The 20065-nt window shown below is 31.2% G+C and overlaps 5 protein-coding genes across 5 annotated transcripts; all 5 read left to right on the top strand.

Moving 5' to 3' along the window:
• Positions 1-1010: 1010 nt before the first annotated feature.
• LOC123921727 (N-alpha-acetyltransferase 50) lies at positions 1011-3499 on the top strand. Its single transcript, XM_045974381.1, has 4 exons — positions 1011-1179; positions 1337-1505; positions 2625-2750; positions 3013-3499. The coding sequence occupies exons 2-4, from the start codon at positions 1352-1354 to the stop codon at positions 3228-3230; spliced, it is 498 nt and encodes a 165-aa protein (XP_045830337.1). The 5' UTR covers positions 1011-1179; positions 1337-1351; the 3' UTR covers positions 3231-3499.
• A 3860-nt stretch (positions 3500-7359) lies between these two features.
• Positions 7360-9369, top strand: LOC123924739 (chlorophyll a-b binding protein 3, chloroplastic). Its single transcript, XM_045977704.1, has 3 exons — positions 7360-7784; positions 8021-8085; positions 8649-9369. Exons 1-3 carry the CDS (start codon positions 7632-7634, stop codon positions 9262-9264), a joined length of 834 nt encoding a protein of 277 aa, XP_045833660.1. The 5' UTR covers positions 7360-7631; the 3' UTR covers positions 9265-9369.
• Positions 9370-9993: 624 nt separating this feature from the next.
• Positions 9994-10392, top strand: LOC123920867 (cysteine proteinase inhibitor 1-like). The gene has a single exon (XM_045973195.1). The coding sequence runs from the start codon at positions 9994-9996 to the stop codon at positions 10390-10392; it is 399 nt and encodes a 132-aa protein (XP_045829151.1).
• A 3284-nt stretch (positions 10393-13676) lies between these two features.
• On the top strand, positions 13677-14075 carry LOC123920866 (cysteine proteinase inhibitor 1-like). Its single transcript, XM_045973194.1, has one exon. The coding sequence runs from the start codon at positions 13677-13679 to the stop codon at positions 14073-14075; it is 399 nt and encodes a 132-aa protein (XP_045829150.1).
• Positions 14076-16776: 2701 nt separating this feature from the next.
• Positions 16777-19669, top strand: LOC123921380 (transmembrane 9 superfamily member 12-like). The gene is made up of 2 exons (XM_045973895.1): positions 16777-16938; positions 17269-19669. Exon 2 carries the CDS (start codon positions 17332-17334, stop codon positions 19318-19320), a length of 1989 nt encoding a protein of 662 aa, XP_045829851.1. The 5' UTR covers positions 16777-16938; positions 17269-17331; the 3' UTR covers positions 19321-19669.
• The last annotated feature ends 396 nt before the right edge of the window (positions 19670-20065 follow it).

Raw genomic sequence — 20065 nt, 5'->3', positions numbered from 1 at the left:
TCTAGCCTCTGAAGACGTTGTTCGCAAGGAAGAATATAATCTCGTTCAGTACTTGCTTCAATAGCCACTGAATGATTATTAATGTTGCGTTTGGTGGAATTTGATGGGTGAACAATGTTTTGTGTTCTCCCATAAAATGTTAGATCAATTACTCAACAATATTGGTGGATATCCGTGGATTTGTAGGAACTCTTGGCTAATTGTTCAACCATGGGATGGGATGGGATAGGGACACTGATCCGCAAACCCTTGTTTTCAATCATGTCCTTATCTGGATACAAAATTAATGGGGGAAAGAAAGCCTTGGTGCTCTAATGGGTGGGAAAAGTGGAAGCTTCAGAACTCTATGAAGTATGAATATCCAATTTAATGGGGAAAGAAAGCCTTGGTGCTCTATCTGGATACAAAATTAACTTGCGGTTGTCCCTGAAATCAATTGTTGCAAAACATACCGGAACACTTTTAAAAGTGTCCCGGTAATAGTTAAAAAATTCTCCAATTTTCACTACACCAGTGTTCCGGTATGTAATTCTGGTTATAATATGTACCGGAACAGTTTTTTTTAAAGTGTTCCGGTAAAAAGAAAACAATTCCCAAAATTTTTGTACACCGGAACACTTGTCAAAAGTGTTCCGGTAAAATTAACATACCGAAAAAAAATTTACTAGAATAAGATAAGGGTAAAATAGGAATATTTTAAAATATGTTGGGGTAAAGTGATAAATGTAGGGGTAGAAAAAAAAATGGAAAATGCTAAACAGTGCCCTCGGGGCACTAGTTAAGGATGCAAAAATAGTAATTTGGTATTGGAGTTTGTGCAGTCAATTTCTCGAAAGTTTAAAAAGTGTTATTTTCTTTTCAAAACTTTCTAATTTTGGTTTCCTTAACCAGTGCCCCCAGGGCACCGGTTAGCATGACCCAAAAAAAAATTTCACAATTGGATTATAATCCCAAAAGCCCAATCCAGGTGATTTTGAAAAGGCCTGGCCCATAAGCTGATTCATCATCATGATCTCCATCAAATAAAAACAGAGAACTCACAAAACGCAAGCCGCTGCCGATTTGCCCTGTGACTGACTCTGTGAGGTGAGTGTATATCAGAACCACCACCAAGTTAGAGTCGCACTCAATTCAACTCAACTCGCCGGAAAAAGCAAGTTCGCCAGAAACACCAGCCAGGTACTCCTCCACCTTTTCATTTTTTAATTATTATTTTTTTTCCTTGATGCGATTGAATCCCGACCGATTTGCGGCGGCGACGATTGACAATGAATTATAAATTCCGCAAATTGACAACATAAACGTTATTGTCTTGTAATGTTGTTGTTGTTGTTAGAACTGAAGTAGAAGAATGGGAGTTGGTCGTGAAGTATCAATCTCACTTGATGGAGTGAGAGATAAGAACATTATGCAACTCAAGAAGCTCAATATTGCTCTTTTCCCTGTTCGTTACAATGACAAATACTATGCTGATGCTCTTGCTTCTGCTGAATTCACTAAACTAGGTAGCTTCATTTTTATCTTTTGAATTTTGAAGTTCAATATTTGTAATGAATTCAACTACACTTTAATACATATATTCAAGATAATTTTACTCATGAATGAAAGGTAAACTAACAACAACTTGTGCCGCTAAACCTTTCTGTATAGCAAGACAAATTATTCGAAAAACTATATTCATAGACCTAGGGGACACAACATTCCTATGCATGACCCTATTTTCAGAAGGTCCACGGCCTCTAGTGCTAGGAAGCCATAATGAACTTATTTGAATTTGGGTACGAGAGTCCTGCTGTTAATTGTTACTTGCACTTATAACATTGTTTTGTTCCTTTTACATGTGAAAGTGAAACTTCAATATCTGGATAATGCTTTTTTCTTTGTCTTTTGTATTTTTAAAATTTAGTGTATTCATTGGCTAAAAACTAAACCTGCTCAAGCACCGGAGTTGTTCAGAGCAAAGCGTTTTAACTGTTGGTTGATTTCGTTTTGCAATTGATCTGAATTTCTTGTACAATTTAGACTTGCTATTTGCTATGTTCTGCAATATCCTTTTTGCATTTGATTTTTGTTGGGGATGGGGATTCTTATTCTGCATATAAAAGATTATCATGCATTCTATTCAATTTATTTTGATTAAAACGCAGTTACTCTCTGCATCTAACAAAAACATGAAATACATACGATTGGACAGTTCTCTCAGTTTCCTTATTAGATATACCGAATACTAGTGGAGCTTCTTTAAATTGATTATTTTCCTGCTTGATTTATTGGGGATATGTGATTCCTCTTTGCTTTGAAATCTCTCATGATAAAACATCTTTCAAGTTTCATTCAAATCCCAAAAATATTGTATAAAATTTTCTTTATTTTTACTACTTTATAATATATTTACATTTGCGTGCTTCTGAAATTTTTTGACTTAGTTGGAATGCAAGTTTTTCTTCAATCCAACTAGCCTGTTTGATATCTCGGTGCTTTAAGTTTGGATAGATGATGATATTTAGATGTGGCTATACAAGCGACCTTTAGGACGTGTCTAATACCTTTATTAATGTTGCTGCATGGAAGTTTGCATTCATCAGCCCCAAGATTGATTATTAATTTATTATGATTTCTTGCAGCTTACTACAGTGACATTTGTGTTGGTGCAATTGCGTGTCGGCTTGAGAAGAAGGAAGGTGGGGGGCAAGTTCGGGTTTACATCATGACTTTGGGTGTTTTAGCGCCTTACCGTGGACTTGGTATTGGTAAGAAAGAAATTTAATATCTTCCCTTGATGTTAACTGGTAATTGAAAGTTTGCTTGATCATTTAGTTATCACTCTTCTTAGTGTGCATACCTGCCATAGTATGACAAACACATATTAAGAGCCTTGTAAGGTGCAAGCTTCATATTAGGAGCATTTCATTTTACATTTTTGGATGGTCACTGTTTCAAAATGTGTCGTGTCTTTAAGCTTGCCATCTACATGCTTTTAGAAATGTGATATGAATCTTTTGGTTTATGCAGGAACAAGGCTGCTGAATCATGTTCTTGATCTTTGCTCGAAGCAGAACATTTCTGAAGTTTACTTGCATGTGCAGACAAACAATGAAGATGCCATTAACTTTTATAAGAAGTTTGAGTTTGAAATTACAGAAACAATCCAGAACTATTATACAAACATCACACCACCAGACTGCTATGTTCTTACGAGGCACATAGCTCCTAGCACAACAAAGAAATAACATTTCAGTGTCGGTTCTTTTGGGGCAAGTCACCAGAGATTGTTGCACTACTTATTGAATTTTGCCATGGATGTATTACACTAAAGTTTGCCATTTTCAATGCTAGATTTTAAACAGTATAGTTAGCCCAAAAAAGAAGCAATTGGGGATCTCTTTGCTAAGGTACTAAGTTATTCTATCCCTGTCTTCCCCTTCCACCCCTTGTCTTACAATTTTCGGCAAAATATTATTAAATTTTGAATTTGGTACAAAAAGTCTTTGGGGGAAAATTGCATCTTGTATTTCAAATTTGCAATGCATTCATTGCTTCTCCGTACTTAGTGTATGAGTTTCGTTATTAGGTTCTTTGATACAACTACATCGCACAACTAGAAGTGTTTCTAACACTAAATTTAAATAAGTAATTGGCATGTTCTTTTGTACACAACTGAGTTTCGTCTCAACCGCATTGAACCATTTTTTTCAAAAAAAACGAGTTTAATATTGATACACTGTTAACAAATCTCAACCATTTATATGTATGGCTTTAAAAGTAGTTGTGATGTTTATGATTCGATGGTTCTGATTGCTTGATAGGTTAATTTTTTACATTAACAATGCATTATATGTATATAAATTAACTCATTCCGAAAATGCAAATTATATAGAATTCCAAATTATAAGTGTGCTGGAACGTTTGTAACATTATAAGATTTGTTGTTTAGAAAACAATTAGACTTCTCTATTAGGTGTCTTGATCATTATTGATGTGGGTTCTTGCATGCGTAATATTTCATGCTATGTCTCTTAAGTAAATTGGATTTGGATTTCATGAACTAAATTGTGATACAATAATTTATATTGGGTTTGATCTCAAAATGTAATGTGTATTAAAGATGATTCAAGTGACGTGTAATATGAGTCGTTCGAACTCAAATCAACGAGATTATCGGAGCAACGATATGCATCACCTTTCACCGTGCAATTTGGTTGTGGTTGAAATTTATTTTAAAGAAAATAATTTTGTAAATTAATTTGCATTAACAATGATTTAAATAATTTAGATTTAGAGTTAAAACTGTTTTCACTTCACCAATGGATTCAGTTAAGTTGAAGATGCTAGACTTCTATAAAGTGATGCATCAATGTTTGAATTTCAATCGGAAGATATTACTAATATTTAGGTATCGTTTGGTCTGGCTTTTTTTCCTCTTATTTAGAGCTTATGCAAACGACTTATGCAATTTTTATATATTATTATTATAAGTTTGTCAAGTTAGTTTATGATAAAATAGCTTATAAAATTATAATTTTCACTAATGTGAATTTATAAAATAACATAAAACTTAATTTATATTGCATAAGTTATTTGGATAAGCTAAAAAAAAGCTAGGCCAAACGGATCCTTTAATGTCCGACATAGCTTGAAGACTATTACCTCCAATGGAGAAAATGTCCGGAAAACCAAATAAATAAATTGTTTTCATTTCATAAAAGTTCCAAATTATAGTTTCAATATTTTATTAGAATCCTAACTTGAGTTGGTGCCATTTTTGAGAGAAAAGTAGTTCGACTTCGACTTTATAAAATCCCAAACACGTCACACAATTGGGAACCCAAAATTACTTTTGTATTTACAAACCACTTTTACCCTCAACACAAACATTAGTTTGAACATACAATTTACACAGAAAAAGATCATCTCCATTGACATTAGAGTTCAGTCAAATCCTAATCCTTCATTTGGTAGGAGATAGAAAAAAATAGGTAGATCTAAGGATGGAGGTCTTCCACCACTGAAATATGAGAAAAAATTCACCAGAGACAACCCAAGCCCTTTACACTCGAAGTAAAGAATAAATTTAGCATAATTTAATGAAAATAATTTACATTGAGAAAGTAACGGTTGGACTTTATTTTTCTTTTGTTTTTATCCGATTGACTCTATCTTCTCAATAGAGAAAATATATTTTGGCAATAAATTTATGGAAAATGCTAAACAGTGCCTCGGGGCACTAGTTAAGGATACAAATATAGAAGTTTTATCTCGTAAATTGTGCATTCAATGTTTTAATGATGTGAAAAATTATTCTCTCTCATCATTAACTTTATCATTTGTTTCCTTTTTTAGTATGCTTAACTAGTGCCCCAGGGACACTGTTTAGCATGACCCTAAATTTATTAATGAACTTTAACAAATTGTGGTAGTTCATTAGCATCTATTGAACACAATTAGTCATAATTTTAATGTCATTACGTACAATTTTTAAGTGAAAATTTGAAAGAAAAACTAGTTGGTGAATATCATGTCTATTTTATTTATTTATTTTCAAGTAATCTAGTAGTTAAAATTTTATCTTTTAAGGTAAATAACTGAGCTTACGGGATTTAAATTTCAGCTCATGTATGTATAATGTAACAATATCATGTATTTGAACATCTATATATATAATTCCTAGATAGTTGTGCAACCATTAATCTAACCCTAATTCACAAACCAATGAAAACCTTTCATTTAGCCACATCATCCACTTACATCCATTTAATGTGGGGTACTAATTGTAATTATTATTATTATTATTATTATTATTATTATTATTATTATTATTGTTATTATTATTATTATTATTATTATTATTATTGTTTTGGGTTATTATTCATTTTAAATTTTTTTGTTCATTTTATTATTTTGTGTATTTTATTTTATTTTTTTTCAAAAAAGTTAATGTTTTGTTAATGATCTTTTGTTCAATCTTTGTAAATATAAGGAGTTGGTCGATTGTCAGCACTACTTTCTAATGTTGGTAACAAAAAATAGATAAAATAAAATTTACTAATGGTTGTTATGTCCTGTATGATTTTTATCATATTCGATATTTGAGTATGAGTTAAGTTGGTTTATCTTTGCTCCAATAAGTTTCAAATTAATATAAATGTCAAATTCGATAATACAGTAGTTTTTTGGTAAGAGATAATGAAGTAGTTTATCCAACTCAGAATCCTCCAATGAGATTTATAATATAAATAAAAACTTATGTTTGAACATCGATTGTTTTCCATTGTTAATTATATGTTGTCATTTCCATAGTTATTTTGAAGAATGAGTTAAAGATATTGCTAATCAATGTTAATGAAGAATATACCAAAGTAACTTCATATGTGATGTATAAATAAGTTTTTTAAATGTATAAACATCTATATATATAATACCTAGATAGTTGTGCAACCATTAATCTAACCCTAATTCACGTCAGCCACTTATATCCAATTAAACCACTCAATAATGTCACATCACTTTTACTTACATCTTTGTCATCTCTATACACTTTTTCATATGCCTACATTTATATACCTATGATTTTTCATTATACACTCACTTAACTAATAATAATATTTTTTACTAAATTATACGCACTAATTAATCTTTTATACTATATATTGAATTATAGCGTCCAATTAAGAATCAAATGCACAGTGTATGAGTATGACCACAAACCGTTTTCATAGTGGCATGACAATTTATGGATTACCAACTTATTTTGGTAGATGCAATAGGATCCATTGTAATCTTTTCGAAATGTATAAACACATTTTTAATATTTATCTTATATTTACATCACTGTTTTTATTATTATTATTTTGTTGTTGTTGATGTTGTTATTATAATTTTCATAATACTTATTGTTTCAATTTATACGAATGATTTTTCAAAATTATAATATAAAATACCGCATAACACCTGTGCATCGCACGGGTGTGGGACTAGTAATTTGAATGATTAGTAATTGTGTTCGGTGGACATTTGATTAATGAATTACCACATTTTTTATTACTCATTGATCATCTAATTTGCACAATTAATAACATATTTAAACTGTATTAATCCCATAATTTTTATAATTTCTTGAAGTTTAATACATCAAATTTGTGTCTCAAAATAATACAACTCTCTCAATTTTGGGCATTCGTTCAAATTTTGTGACACAAGGAAATGTTATTCTCATGTCACAAATATTCCACGTGGATGTAGAATATAGAATCATAGAATTATTAATGTCACACATTATCCTCAAGTGAGCTAGGTGTAAGATTACATGATTTCAATTTGCATACCAACAAAAACATAACAGCAGTGTGAACAAACTAAGATCCCTTATCCGATTCATCATATTACGTGTATAACCATGGTTGGAGAACAAGATCACACTCTCATCCTTACTATATTGCACCATTCAATATTCACCACAAGATGTTCCACGTTTGCATGCACATGAGCTTGGAAGTAGTGGCTTAAACTTCTTCATATCTTCCTCCCTTTGGCTTATTAGTTACTACAATATCTATCATTCATTCTTAACCAATTCTTGAAGAACAAAAACACTCTATTGTTGTAGTAGTAGAGGTAACAAAGAAGGAAACAACATGGCTACACAAGCTCTAGTGTCGTCATCATCTCTTACCTTTGCAGCTGAAGCTGTGAGACAGAGTTTTGGAGCAAGATCACTCCCTTCTTCAATTGGGTCTTCTAGAAAAGGTTCCTTTGTTGTCAAGGCAACTGCTACTCCTCCTGTCAAGGTTTCTTTTTCACTCAAATTCTTCTTGAGTACTCCCTCCGATCTCGTATATAAACAAAGATTATTTTTTCAGTTAATTGAATAACAACCAGATACATCAGTTATTCAATGAACCTATGAACCTGAAAAGAAAAAAAAATTGCTTATGTATGAGATCAGAGGGAGTATATGTGTGTGTGCTTTGATCTACCTTAAATTTAAATTGAAAATAACTTTGTTTCTCTTTTTGGAGTTCAGCAAGGTGGAGCAAATAGGCCTTTGTGGTTTGCATCAAAGCAAAGTCTTTCTTACTTGGACGGCAGGTAAATTTCTTAGTAGTTGAAGAAAATATATTGTAAGATGGATGTTTTGTGAGTCTAAGAACCTATAGTGTGTCTTGAGTTAACTGTCTAATTAAGTGATTATTATTGTATATGATTAAGTATAATCTATTTTTATGACATGTCTATAAGATGTTTGAGAGAACGTATGAAAACAACTTATGACATGTCTATAAGATGTTCTTAGTTTATTTCATAAGTTTTCTAAGGTAGTTTATGAATACAACTTATAACTTGTATGAAAATTGTTTTATTTTACCATTTGTTATAGAAATAGCTTACACATAAACACTTATATGATAAGCGTTTATACTATAAGCTTTTAATTAAGTTATTTACCCAAATAGAGTCCATGTGTATGATTTTAGAAGTGGTTATCATAAAAGTCGAACGTTTCTAATGATTTGACAGTTATGATTAATTGATAGTGTAAAAACTCTTTAAGCCGGTAATGTATATGCAACTTTGTTTGGTAACACAATGTGTTGAGAATCAAAATTGACTTCATTTGACATCATCATCATCATCATCATCATCACCTGCAGCCTTCCAGGTGACTATGGATTTGATCCTCTAGGACTTTCAGATCCAGAAGGAACAGGAGGTTTCATTGAGCCAAGATGGCTAGCATACGGCGAGATAATCAATGGTCGCTACGCAATGTTGGGAGCAGTAGGAGCAATAGCACCTGAAATCCTCGGCAAAGCCGGTTTAATTCCACAAGAAACCGCTCTCGCTTGGTTCCAAACCGGTGTTATTCCACCAGCAGGAACATACAACTACTGGGCAGACAATTACACACTCTTTGTCTTAGAACTGGCACTTATGGGATTTGCAGAACATAGAAGATTCCAAGATTGGTATAACCCTGGTTCCATGGGAAAACAATACTTCTTAGGACTTGAAAAAGGTCTTGGTGGTTCTGGTGAACCAGCTTACCCTGGTGGACCTTTCTTTAACCCTCTTGGTTTTGGTAAAGATGAGAAATCATTGAAAGAGTTAAAGCTGAAAGAAGTTAAGAATGGAAGGTTAGCTATGTTGGCAATATTGGGTTACTTTGTTCAAGGTCTTGTTACAGGTGTTGGACCATATCAAAACCTTTTAGATCATTTGGCTGATCCTGTCAACAACAACATCTTGACCAGTCTCAAGTTCCACTAAATCATCAATGTATTATATTATATTATATATTCTTTTCTTTGCTCTTTTTTGGTTGTTGTAAGCTATTATTATTATTATCAAAAAACTCAACCATCTTTTAGTTCACTCTCTTGTGTTTTGGAATTAAATTGCATCGTGTCAACATGTTTTGCCTCGTAAGAAACTAGTGTGCTACCCATTTCTGGTATCGTTTATTAATAATTATAATATGAATTTGAATAAACTTATGGCTCGTTTGAAGTACTTTATTTTTAAGCTAAATGGTGGTAGTGGTTTTTATTTATGATTAAAAACATATACGTAAAAAAAATGGTTTTATTTTTGTTTAAATATTTGGATTCCCAAAAAAATATAATTTATTTTATTAAAATTTATTGATTCTTTTAAAATTTTCCTAATATACAAAAGTTTCATAATATATAAAGTATTATGAAATCTTTGATTGTAAAAAGTTTTTTGAAAAAAATCTCTCAAAATTCATTCAAATCTTGTGTTAAAAATCTTGATTGTAAAAAATTCTTTAAAATCTCACGAAATTAATATAATCCAACAAAATCTCATAAAATCACAAGATTTTTTTTTGCAAAAATTGTCTCATAAAAAAGAAGAAGAAAAAGAAGAAAGTAGGTTAGTTTTGATACATAAGTATATAAGAACCTAAGAGGTCAAATACTATATAACCCACAACTAGAATTGTCTAGTTTAAAAAGATAATTGTTACTATACAACATGAAACTCCAATTGCTTGTTCTAGTCCTTGTTTTTCTGATGGCCTCTGCAACCTCAATGGAAGATTATGATTGTTGTGATGGTTGTTGTGGTTGTTGGTATCCAATCAAAGATATCAATGATCCACAAGTGATTGAAATCGCCAATTTTATTGTTACTGAAATTAACAAACAAATCGGAGCAACGTTGAAATTTAAAAAAGTCATCAAAGGGCAATCCCAGAATGTCGCCGGCACGAACTACCGCCTCATTATTTCCACTACCAATTTTATTCCTAACGTTTATGACGATGTTGTCTATGAATGTCCATGGGAGCACGTTTATGACGCTGTTGTCTATGATTGTCCATGGTTGCATGTGAGGAAACTCACAAAATTTGTACCAGTTAAGCATCGCTAGTTATATATAATATATTTTTTGGAGTAATGTATCCATTATATTAATTATTGGTTATTTTATTAGTGATATTATATAGTATAATTTTTTAGTCTACCTTATTATTATACCACTGCTGAAAAATATGAAATAGCTACCTTAAAAAACGCGTGTCAAACGGAGCTACGAGATGATGTTATGCGGTTGTCAATCCAATGATTTGTTATTTCTTTTGTCAATTTATTCAAGTATCTGTGTGAATGATTTTGAATAGCTCATTGGAACTCTTAATATTTTCTATAATCCATTTTCTTTTATGTTATTGTTGATCAGAATTTTTAGATCAATTGATTGGACATCGCATTATATATGCAGGGTCGTGGTTCGAACCCTGATCATCCCACTTATCCATTTTCTTATGGGTTGAATTTCTAGCCGAGCGGTGCTATACAGCACGACACGTTTAACTGTAAGAAGTACACATATCAAATTTCAAAAGCATTACTTAGTAGCAAAATAAATCATGAACTATGATTAATTTGTAGCAGAACTAAACCTGAAAGAATAATTTTAATTCAAATCAAACAAAATAGACAAATAAAATTGTAGAAAACACTCTGTCGTGCAATTTAGACGACAAATTATGTCTTGCACATTATTATTTCCCTTTCTATCAACTAGACTACTTAAAAAAAAAAATCTAACATTTAAGTTTGGGTTAAATATATTTTTGTTTTTTATAAATATCTTAGATTTTATTTTTAGCCTCTATAAAAAATTTCAGCAACTTTTGATCTTTAAAGTATTTTCTGTCATGATTTTTGGTCCCTACTTTTCAGTCAATTCATACATATCATTCAAAATTTTAATTTTTTTTTGCGGTCATGTTTATTACATTATGAAAAAAAAAATTCTTGCAAAAGTTTAATTTTTTTTTAACAAGAGGTGAATCTATAATCTATAATCTATAATCTATAATATGTAAAAAGTCAGACTTATTTGTCTTTCTCTCTCATCTCCTCATGCATTTGACATTTAATGCTATTATTACAATATTAAATATTATATGGTTTTTTTTTTAATTGTAGTGATAATTGTGTCATAATTGGTTTTAATAACACAAAATTATTCATATGTCAATTTTTTTCTCTATACATGATTTTGTCTAAACACTACAACTCACAATTTTCCAAATCTTTTCTTTTAGTTATTCCTCTTTAGTTATTTTACTAATTGTTATTGTTATTTATTTACTCGAATGTTTAAGAAAATGCCTCCAAAATATAACTCGATTTCTGGAATTTATTTCTGGAATTTATGATATATCTCCTTCGAAAAAATTATGGAATATTCTGGATTGTATTATAATCATACTGCAATTGGGTGTATTATGATTGCAGATATCATAATATTCATATAAATGAATCATATTCTTGATTGTATTATAATCATACTAATAGCAAAATTGGGTGTATTATGATTCATACATCCAATTTTGCTTATGTGATTCATTTAGCATTTATTGACATTTGTCAAATATTTATTCTTCATATTACTTCCTCATATATCAACCAGCTCCGTTAAATTATTATGGAAATATATTGATTGACTTTGACCAGAAAATGCATAATAATTCAAATGGTTACCGTATTTAAAATTTAAATTTAAAATTAATAATATAGGCTACGATTTATTTATATTTTGATAAAATAAGTTCCGAAATTTTAGTGATACATCTATCTATTCCTTTAATAGTTGTCGGTAGCCACACAATATATATATATATATATATATATATATATATATATATATATATATATATATATATATATATATATATATATATATATATATATATATATATATATATATATATATATATATATATATATGCAGTATGTTTCCATAACTAAGACCGTATCATTTTATGTTCTTCAATTTTCAGTATCATGTACTATTATTTTTCATATATGTATAATTTGAATTTGATTTTTTTTTCTTTTTCGTTGTTTCATTTTCATTGATTCTCTTTTTACTTAAATAAATTAATTAAATAATTTAAATATTATTTTTCAATTGTTGTTGACATTCATTTCCTCAAGTCAAATCCGATTTTGAAAGAAATTTGACCGGATTGATTTACTTCCCTCATTTAAATGCATTCATCAATTTCTCAATGATTTTTCATTAATGTTTTCGATTTGAAATAGGTTACCTTCCGTAACATTTAAATGCATTCATTCCTTAATACAATGAAATACTCCGTATTTTATTCCTTAATACAATGAAATATTGATGTAAAATGAAATATTAGCATTAACGTAAATTATTATTTATTAATGATTAATGATTTCCTTTAATTGATTGTGTTTTTTCTCTAAGTTTGTATCAACATTATTTTGCTATAAATATATAGTGCTACCATTCCTTGCATCATTCGTATGTATAATTCGTATGTATTTTCTTCTGCTTATAAACTTTTTATAATTTCATAATTTTTCTCATTCTAACTTTTTTGTCTGTTGGTTCTAATATAATGGTGCCAATTCTCTAATGAAATATGTAGATTCTAATTACATATATTCTTTTCTTTGCTCTTTTTTGGTTGTTGTAAGCTATTATTATTATCAAAAAACTCAACCATCTTTTAGTTCACTCTCTTGTGTTTTGGAATTAAATTGCATCGTGTCAACATGTTTTGCCTCGTAAGAAACTAGTGTGCTACCCATTTCTGGTATCGTTTATTAATAATTATAATATGAATTTGAATAAACTTATGGCTCGTTTGAAATACTTTATTTTTAAACTCAATGGTTTTTTTATTTGTAATTAAAAATATATACGTAAAAAAAATGGTTGGTTTTTTTTTGTTTAAATATTTGGATTCCCAAAAAAATATAATTTCTTTTATTAAAATTTATTGATTCTTTTAAAATTTTCCTAATATACAAAAGTTTCATAATATATAAAGTATTATGAAATCTTTGATTGTAAAAAGTCTTTTGAAAAAAATCTCTCAAAATTCATTCAAATCTTGTGTTAAAAATCATGATTGTAAAAAATTCTTTAAAATCTCACGAAATCAATATAATCCAACAAAATCTCATAAAATCACCAAGATTTTTTTTTGCAAAAATTGTCTCATAAAATCTCAATCTAATACATCCCCTTAGACCCCTCTTTGTATAAAAAAGAAGAAAAAGTAGGTTAGTTTTGATACATAAGTATATAAGAACCTAAGAGGTCAAATACTATATAACCCACAACTAGAATTGTCTAGTTTAAAAAGATAATTGTTACTATACAACATGAAACTCCAATTGCTTGTTCTAGTCCTTGTTTTTCTGATGGCCTCTGCAACCTCAATGGAATATTATGATTGTTGTGATGGTTGTTGTGGTTGTTGGTATCCAATCAAAGATATCAATGATCCACAAGTGATTGAAATCGCCAATTTTATTGTTACTGAAATTAACAAACAAATCGGAGCAACGTTGAAATTTAAAAAAGTCATCAAAGGGATATCCCAGGATGTCGCCGGCACGAACTACCGCCTCATTATTTCCACTACCAATTTTATTCCTAACGTTTATGACGATGTTGTCTATGAATGTACATGGGAGCACGTTTATGACGCTGTTGTCTATGATTGTCCATGGTTGCATGTGAGGAAACTCACAAAATTTGTACCAGTTAAGCATCACTAGTTATATATTTTTTTTTTTGGAGTAATGTATCCATTATATTAATTATTGGTTATTTTATTAGTGATATTATATAGTATAATTTTTTAGTCTACCTTATTATTATACCACTGCTGAAAAATATGAAATAGCTACCTTAAAAAACGCGTGTCAAACGGAGCTACGAGATGATGTTATGCGGTTGTCAATCCAATGATTTGTTATTTCTTTTGTCAATTTATTCAAGTATCTGTGTGAATGATTTTGAATAGCTCATTGGAACTCTTAATATTTTCTATAATCCATTTTCTTTTATGTTATTGTCGATTAGAATTTTTAGATCAATTGATTGGACATCGCATTATATATGCAGGGTCGTGGTTTGAACCCTGGTCATCCCACTTATCCACCTTCTTATGGGTGGAATTTCTGGCCGAGCGGTGCTATACGGCACGACACATGTTTAACCGTAAGAAGTACACGTATCAAATTTCAAAAGCATTACTTAGTAGCAAAATAAATCATGAACTAGGATTAATTTGTAGCAGAACTAAACCTGAAAGAATAATTTTAATTCAAATCAAACAAAATAGACAAATAAAATAGTAGAAAACACTCTGTCGTGCAATTTAGACGATAAATTATGTCTTGCACATTTAAGTTTGAGTTAAATATGTTTTTGTTTTTTATAAATATCTTAGATTTTATTTTTAGCCTCTATAAAAAATTTCAGCAACTTTTGATCTTTAAAGTATTTTCTGTCATGATTTTTGGTCCCTACTTTTCAGTCAATTCATACATATCATTCAAAATTTTATTTTTTTTCTGCGGTCATGTTTATTACATTATGAAAAAAAAAATCTTGCAAAAGTTTAATTTTTTTTTAACAAGAGGTGAATTAAATATAAGGGACCAAAAATTGCTGAAATTTTTTATAGAAACTAAAAATAAAATTTAAAATATTTATAGGAACCAAAAATTTATTTAACTCTTTCAATTATTCATAGCATATTGATCCTACCTTGCAAATTAATCTTAGGCAGGTTTGCTTAGTTGTCCACCTTTGGCCATCTTGTTACCAAATCATCAATAAAAATTCAAATATTTTAGCCAATTTTAGCTTAAGTACATGTTTGGTTGCACAATGAGGGCTTCAAAACTCACGTCTACAGCAAAAAAGCATAATTTGATGGTAAAAAATTATGGACAGTTTTTTTCTCCCCACTTCATGTTTCTTTTCTACCCATAATTCCGAATTTCTTTTGTGTAAATTATACCCTTTGTCATATTAATTACATCATATTTCTTTATGCTTCTAATAAATCTCGGCCATAATTTCGAAGATCCTCAGCTCTCACGATATTGTAGAAGTAATCTATAAAATTTTGACAAGGTATAATTGGGATATGGATTTAGTGAATTCACAAATATACTGACTGCAGTGCAGTCGGCCACATATAAACCGTCCGATCAAGATCAGACGATTCAGATTTTAAAATCAGATTTTATAATTAAAATCTGACCTTAAAATCTGAGCCTTCTGATCTTGATCAGACGGTCCAAATCCACTGACTGCATGCAGTCGACTTCACATCATCCAAATCCGTATAATTGTCATCCCTAATACTGATATGGTACACTATGAGCAGCTTCCACCATGGACATTTGATTATAGACAACTTGATATTGAACCAAGAACAAATCGATGAGCCATTATAATTTAATTAGATGCACCAGCATAGAGTGTATTTGGGCATGAACAGTTTGCGTGAGTTTTGAGAAAGTTTCCAATTTTTTCCGTGTAAAAATTGTAGTCGAGAGGATTTGCAATTTTATCCTTATAAAAAAAAAATTGTGAGTTGTTTTTGTTTATTTTGCTTTGTTTGTAGAGATTTTTCTGGTTGCTTTCCCAACAAGTGGTACAAGAGCAAATCAGGACATCATACTATAAAATTCAAAAAAGATAAATTTGACCCCCCCCAAAAAAATTCCCATAGATGAAAAGCAATTAATTACTTTTTTTATCGATTAATCTAGTTTAGTGACTAAACTCACTTACTTTAAGCATAAGAAAAAATAACTAGAATTTTTCTCTTTCCACCCCCCATGTTTCTTTCAAACCCCTTGAAATTCCAATTTTGCCCTCATAAATAATTTTTGGAAAATATTTTCTAAAATTTATATTTTTTCGGTATCTATTTTTCAAAATAGACTTAACTGTAGTTTTCAGCTATATTTTTTTTCACACACATTTAATTGTTTCGGATTCTATTTTTCAAAAATTTAATTATTTTGGAAAACATTTTCCAAAAAGTCAAATATTTCGGAACGCAAAATCCAAAATTGCTTTAGAAAATATTTTCCAAATTGATTTTTGAAAAACGTCTTACAAATCCTGTTATATGCGATCAAAACCGCAAATTTGTTGTTCTAACTTGAATTTTCATCAGTCTTAATCATCTTTTAGTCAAAATGTTTATCAAACTTTATTTCTATCTTTCGCAAGCTTCTCACATGTTCGTTATTTTGTTTATTTAATTCAGACTTGCTGCAAAACATTATGCTCGTCTCACGTCTGCAAGTGTACATAACTCACATCCATCAACACATTAAATTTGGGTTATGTTTGGATACTAAAAATCAAATAAATAAGTCTAAGTGGACCATGTTAAGGCCCATTGGGCCACAGTTTTTCAAGTTAGTTAGTTAGTCCTGACACTGACCCACATTTCCATTTTCAACTCACTCTCTCATTTTCCGTGTCATCATTACTTTGTTTTTTTCTTCTTCTTCTTTTCTCTTTTCTTCGCAACAAATCGTAATTCTCCATTTTCCACCTTCTACGTTCATTTCAGAACAATTCAGATCTCTTTCGCCAAAATCAATGGTGAGTAATCCTAATCTCACACTCTGCAATTTCTTCTTCGTCCGTTTCTCTTTTCCTCGTTATTTTCTTCTTTGTTGTTGCATGTATTTTTTTTTTTTTCATCGTGATTTTTTTTCTTTCTATTATGATTCAAACCGCACTTAAGCTTCATGATCTGATTCTTAACCCGATCTGTGTTTTTCTATCTTCAGTTCTTAATTTTCTTGATCTGATTTGTTAATTAATTAATTAATTTTCATATTATGTTCTTTCATTCTCATTTATATTTATTTATTTGTTTTATAGTTTTGAATCTCATGGTAAAACGAAATATTTATTCTTGTATTGTAGATTTGGCGTTGAATGCAACATAAAAGTTAGCTTAATATTCAAATTTCAAACAGCATCTCTTGCATGGAATTAGCAACTATGAGAATGAGAAACCCTTTGATCTGGTGGATTTGTATTTTCGTTGTCGTTGCGTTTGTTCGAATTAGTAATGCTTTTTATTTACCTGGAAGTTACATGCATACTTATTCAAATGGAGATTCAATATATGCAAAAGTTAATTCATTGACTTCTATCGAAACCGAGCTTCCGTTTAGTTACTATAGTTTGCCTTATTGCAAGCCTCTCGGCGGTATTAAGAAGAGTGCCGAGAATCTTGGTGAACTTCTTATGGGAGATCAGATCGATAACTCTCCGTACCTTTTCAAAATGAATGTTAATGAGTCAACTTATCTATGTACTACTCCGCCGTTAAATGAGCATGAGGTTAAGCTGTTGAAACAGAGAAGTCGCGATCTCTATCAAGTAAATATGATTCTTGACAATTTGCCTGTTATGAGGTTTGCTAGTCAAAATGGGGTGAAGATTCAGTGGACGGGGTTTCCTATTGGGTATACACCGTCTGATGGAAGTGTTGATTACATTATTAACCATCTTAAGTTTACGGTTTTGGTTCATGAATATGAAGGAAATGGTGTTGAGATTATCGGTACTGGGGAGGAAGGTATGGGTGTTATTGCTGAAAGTGATAAGAAGAAGGAATCTGGTTTTGAAATTGTTGGTTTTCATGTCGTTCCGTGTAGTGTCAAACGCGATCCTGAAGTCATGACAAAGCTCCATATGTATGATAATATCTCTTCGATAAACTGTCCCTCTGAGTTGGACAAGTATCAACCTATAAAAGAGCAAGAGAGGATATCATTTACATATGAAGTTGAATTTGTGAAAAGCGATATAAGATGGCCGTCTCGTTGGGATGCTTATTTAAAAATGGAGGGTTCCCGGGTACATTGGTTTTCAATCCTAAATTCACTTATGGTGATTTTTTTCTTAGCAGGTATTGTTTTTGTCATTTTCTTAAGAACAGTGAGAAGGGACTTGGCGAGGTATGAAGAATTGGACAAAGAGACACAGGCACAGATGAATGAGGAGCTTTCTGGATGGAAGCTTGTTGTGGGTGATGTATTTAGGGAACCTTGTTGCTCGAATCTCCTCTGTGTGATGGTTGGAGATGGGGTTCAGATTCTTGGAATGGCTGCTGTTACTATTGTTTTCGCAGCCTTGGGTTTCATGTCACCAGCTTCCCGGGGAATGCTACTAACAGGGATGATAATTTTATATCTTTTCCTGGGGATTGCTTCCGGATATGTTAGTGTACGTCTTTCGAGGACCATTAAGGGAACTTCAGAAGGGTGGAAATCGATTTCCTGGTTTGCTGCATGCTTCTTTCCGGGAATTGCTTTTTCGATTCTTACAGCACTGAATTTTGTTCTCTGGGGTAGCAACAGTACTGGCGCTCTTCCCATTTCCTTGTTTTTTGAGTTGTTCTTCCTCTGGTTTTGCATTTCGGTGCCACTCACCCTCATTGGAGGATTTCTGGGGACAAAAGCTGAGCAAATTGAATATCCCGTGCGAACTAACCAGATTCCAAGAGAAATTCCTGCACGTAAATATCCATCATGGCTTCTTGTTCTCGGTGCCGGAACACTTCCATTTGGAACCCTTTTCATTGAGCTTTTCTTTATCCTTTCTAGTATCTGGCTTGGGAGGTTCTACTATGTATTTGGTTTCCTGTTGGTTGTGCTTTTATTGTTGACTATTGTTTGTGCTGAAGTTTCAGTGGTCCTCACATACATGCATCTCTGTGTTGAAGATTGGCGGTGGTGGTGGAAGGCATTCTATGCATCAGGCTCTGTTGCTCTTTATGTCTTTTTGTACTCCATTAACTACTTGGTTTTCGACCTGCAGAGTTTGAGTGGACCTATCTCTGCTATACTTTATATTGGCTATTCGCTCCTCATGGCAATTGCAATCATGCTGTCAACTGGAACTATTGGCTTCCTTGTCTCATTCTACTTTGTGCATTACTTGTTCTCATCCGTAAAGATAGATTAAGGCTATATCTCTGCTATCTCTCATCAACTGAACAAAATGCATACTGGAAGTGGAAGGGGGATTTTTCTCAATAGATATAACTTCTGCTCGATTATTTTTGTAACTTGGTTTGCTTTGCAGCATATTGAGTAAGGAAAACAGATGCTTTGCTTATTGTGTTAAATAGTTGTTAGATGATTTTATACTGCAATGTAATCTGCACTTTGTTCCCCTTCAACTATCGTTTTTATACCATTTTGTTTCATGTACTTTAGTTTAGTCAAGTTTCTTGAGGAAGTTGTAATTGCTCAAACTGTCTACTCCCTTATTCATTTCAATTATGATAACAAAAATCAAACAGTTACTTATAGATTTCTTCATGATTTATGTTTTTGTGGGTGTTTAATTTTGTTTCTCTTCAAGGATAGGGAGAGTAACTTTTTAGTTATACATTTTGCTACCTTAATTATCATTATTGGCTCGGTAACATACCAAATAGTAACTTAATGGAAATATATTAAAACAAATCGGAGACTACTCAAGTCTTGGACAGAAATAGATCGTGTAATGTTCATTCTCATGTTATTAAGATACAAAAACAAGTTCAATGGGTGGTGTTGTACTTAAAACATGACAAGTCTTGTTACTAACAACTTGTTATAATTGTTCGTGTGGCTTTAATCTTTATCTTTCATATGATAAGAAGAAACATATGACTGAAACAAAGCCATCTTTTCTGCACAGGTTGTACGTATAGTATAGAATA

This window comes from Trifolium pratense, linkage group LG4 (assembly GCF_020283565.1).
Source record: "Trifolium pratense cultivar HEN17-A07 linkage group LG4, ARS_RC_1.1, whole genome shotgun sequence".
Classification (NCBI taxonomy): Eukaryota; Viridiplantae; Streptophyta; class Magnoliopsida; order Fabales; family Fabaceae; genus Trifolium; species Trifolium pratense.
The sequence above is the reverse complement of the archived record's forward strand: the minus strand, read 5'-3'. Positions and strand labels throughout refer to the sequence as shown.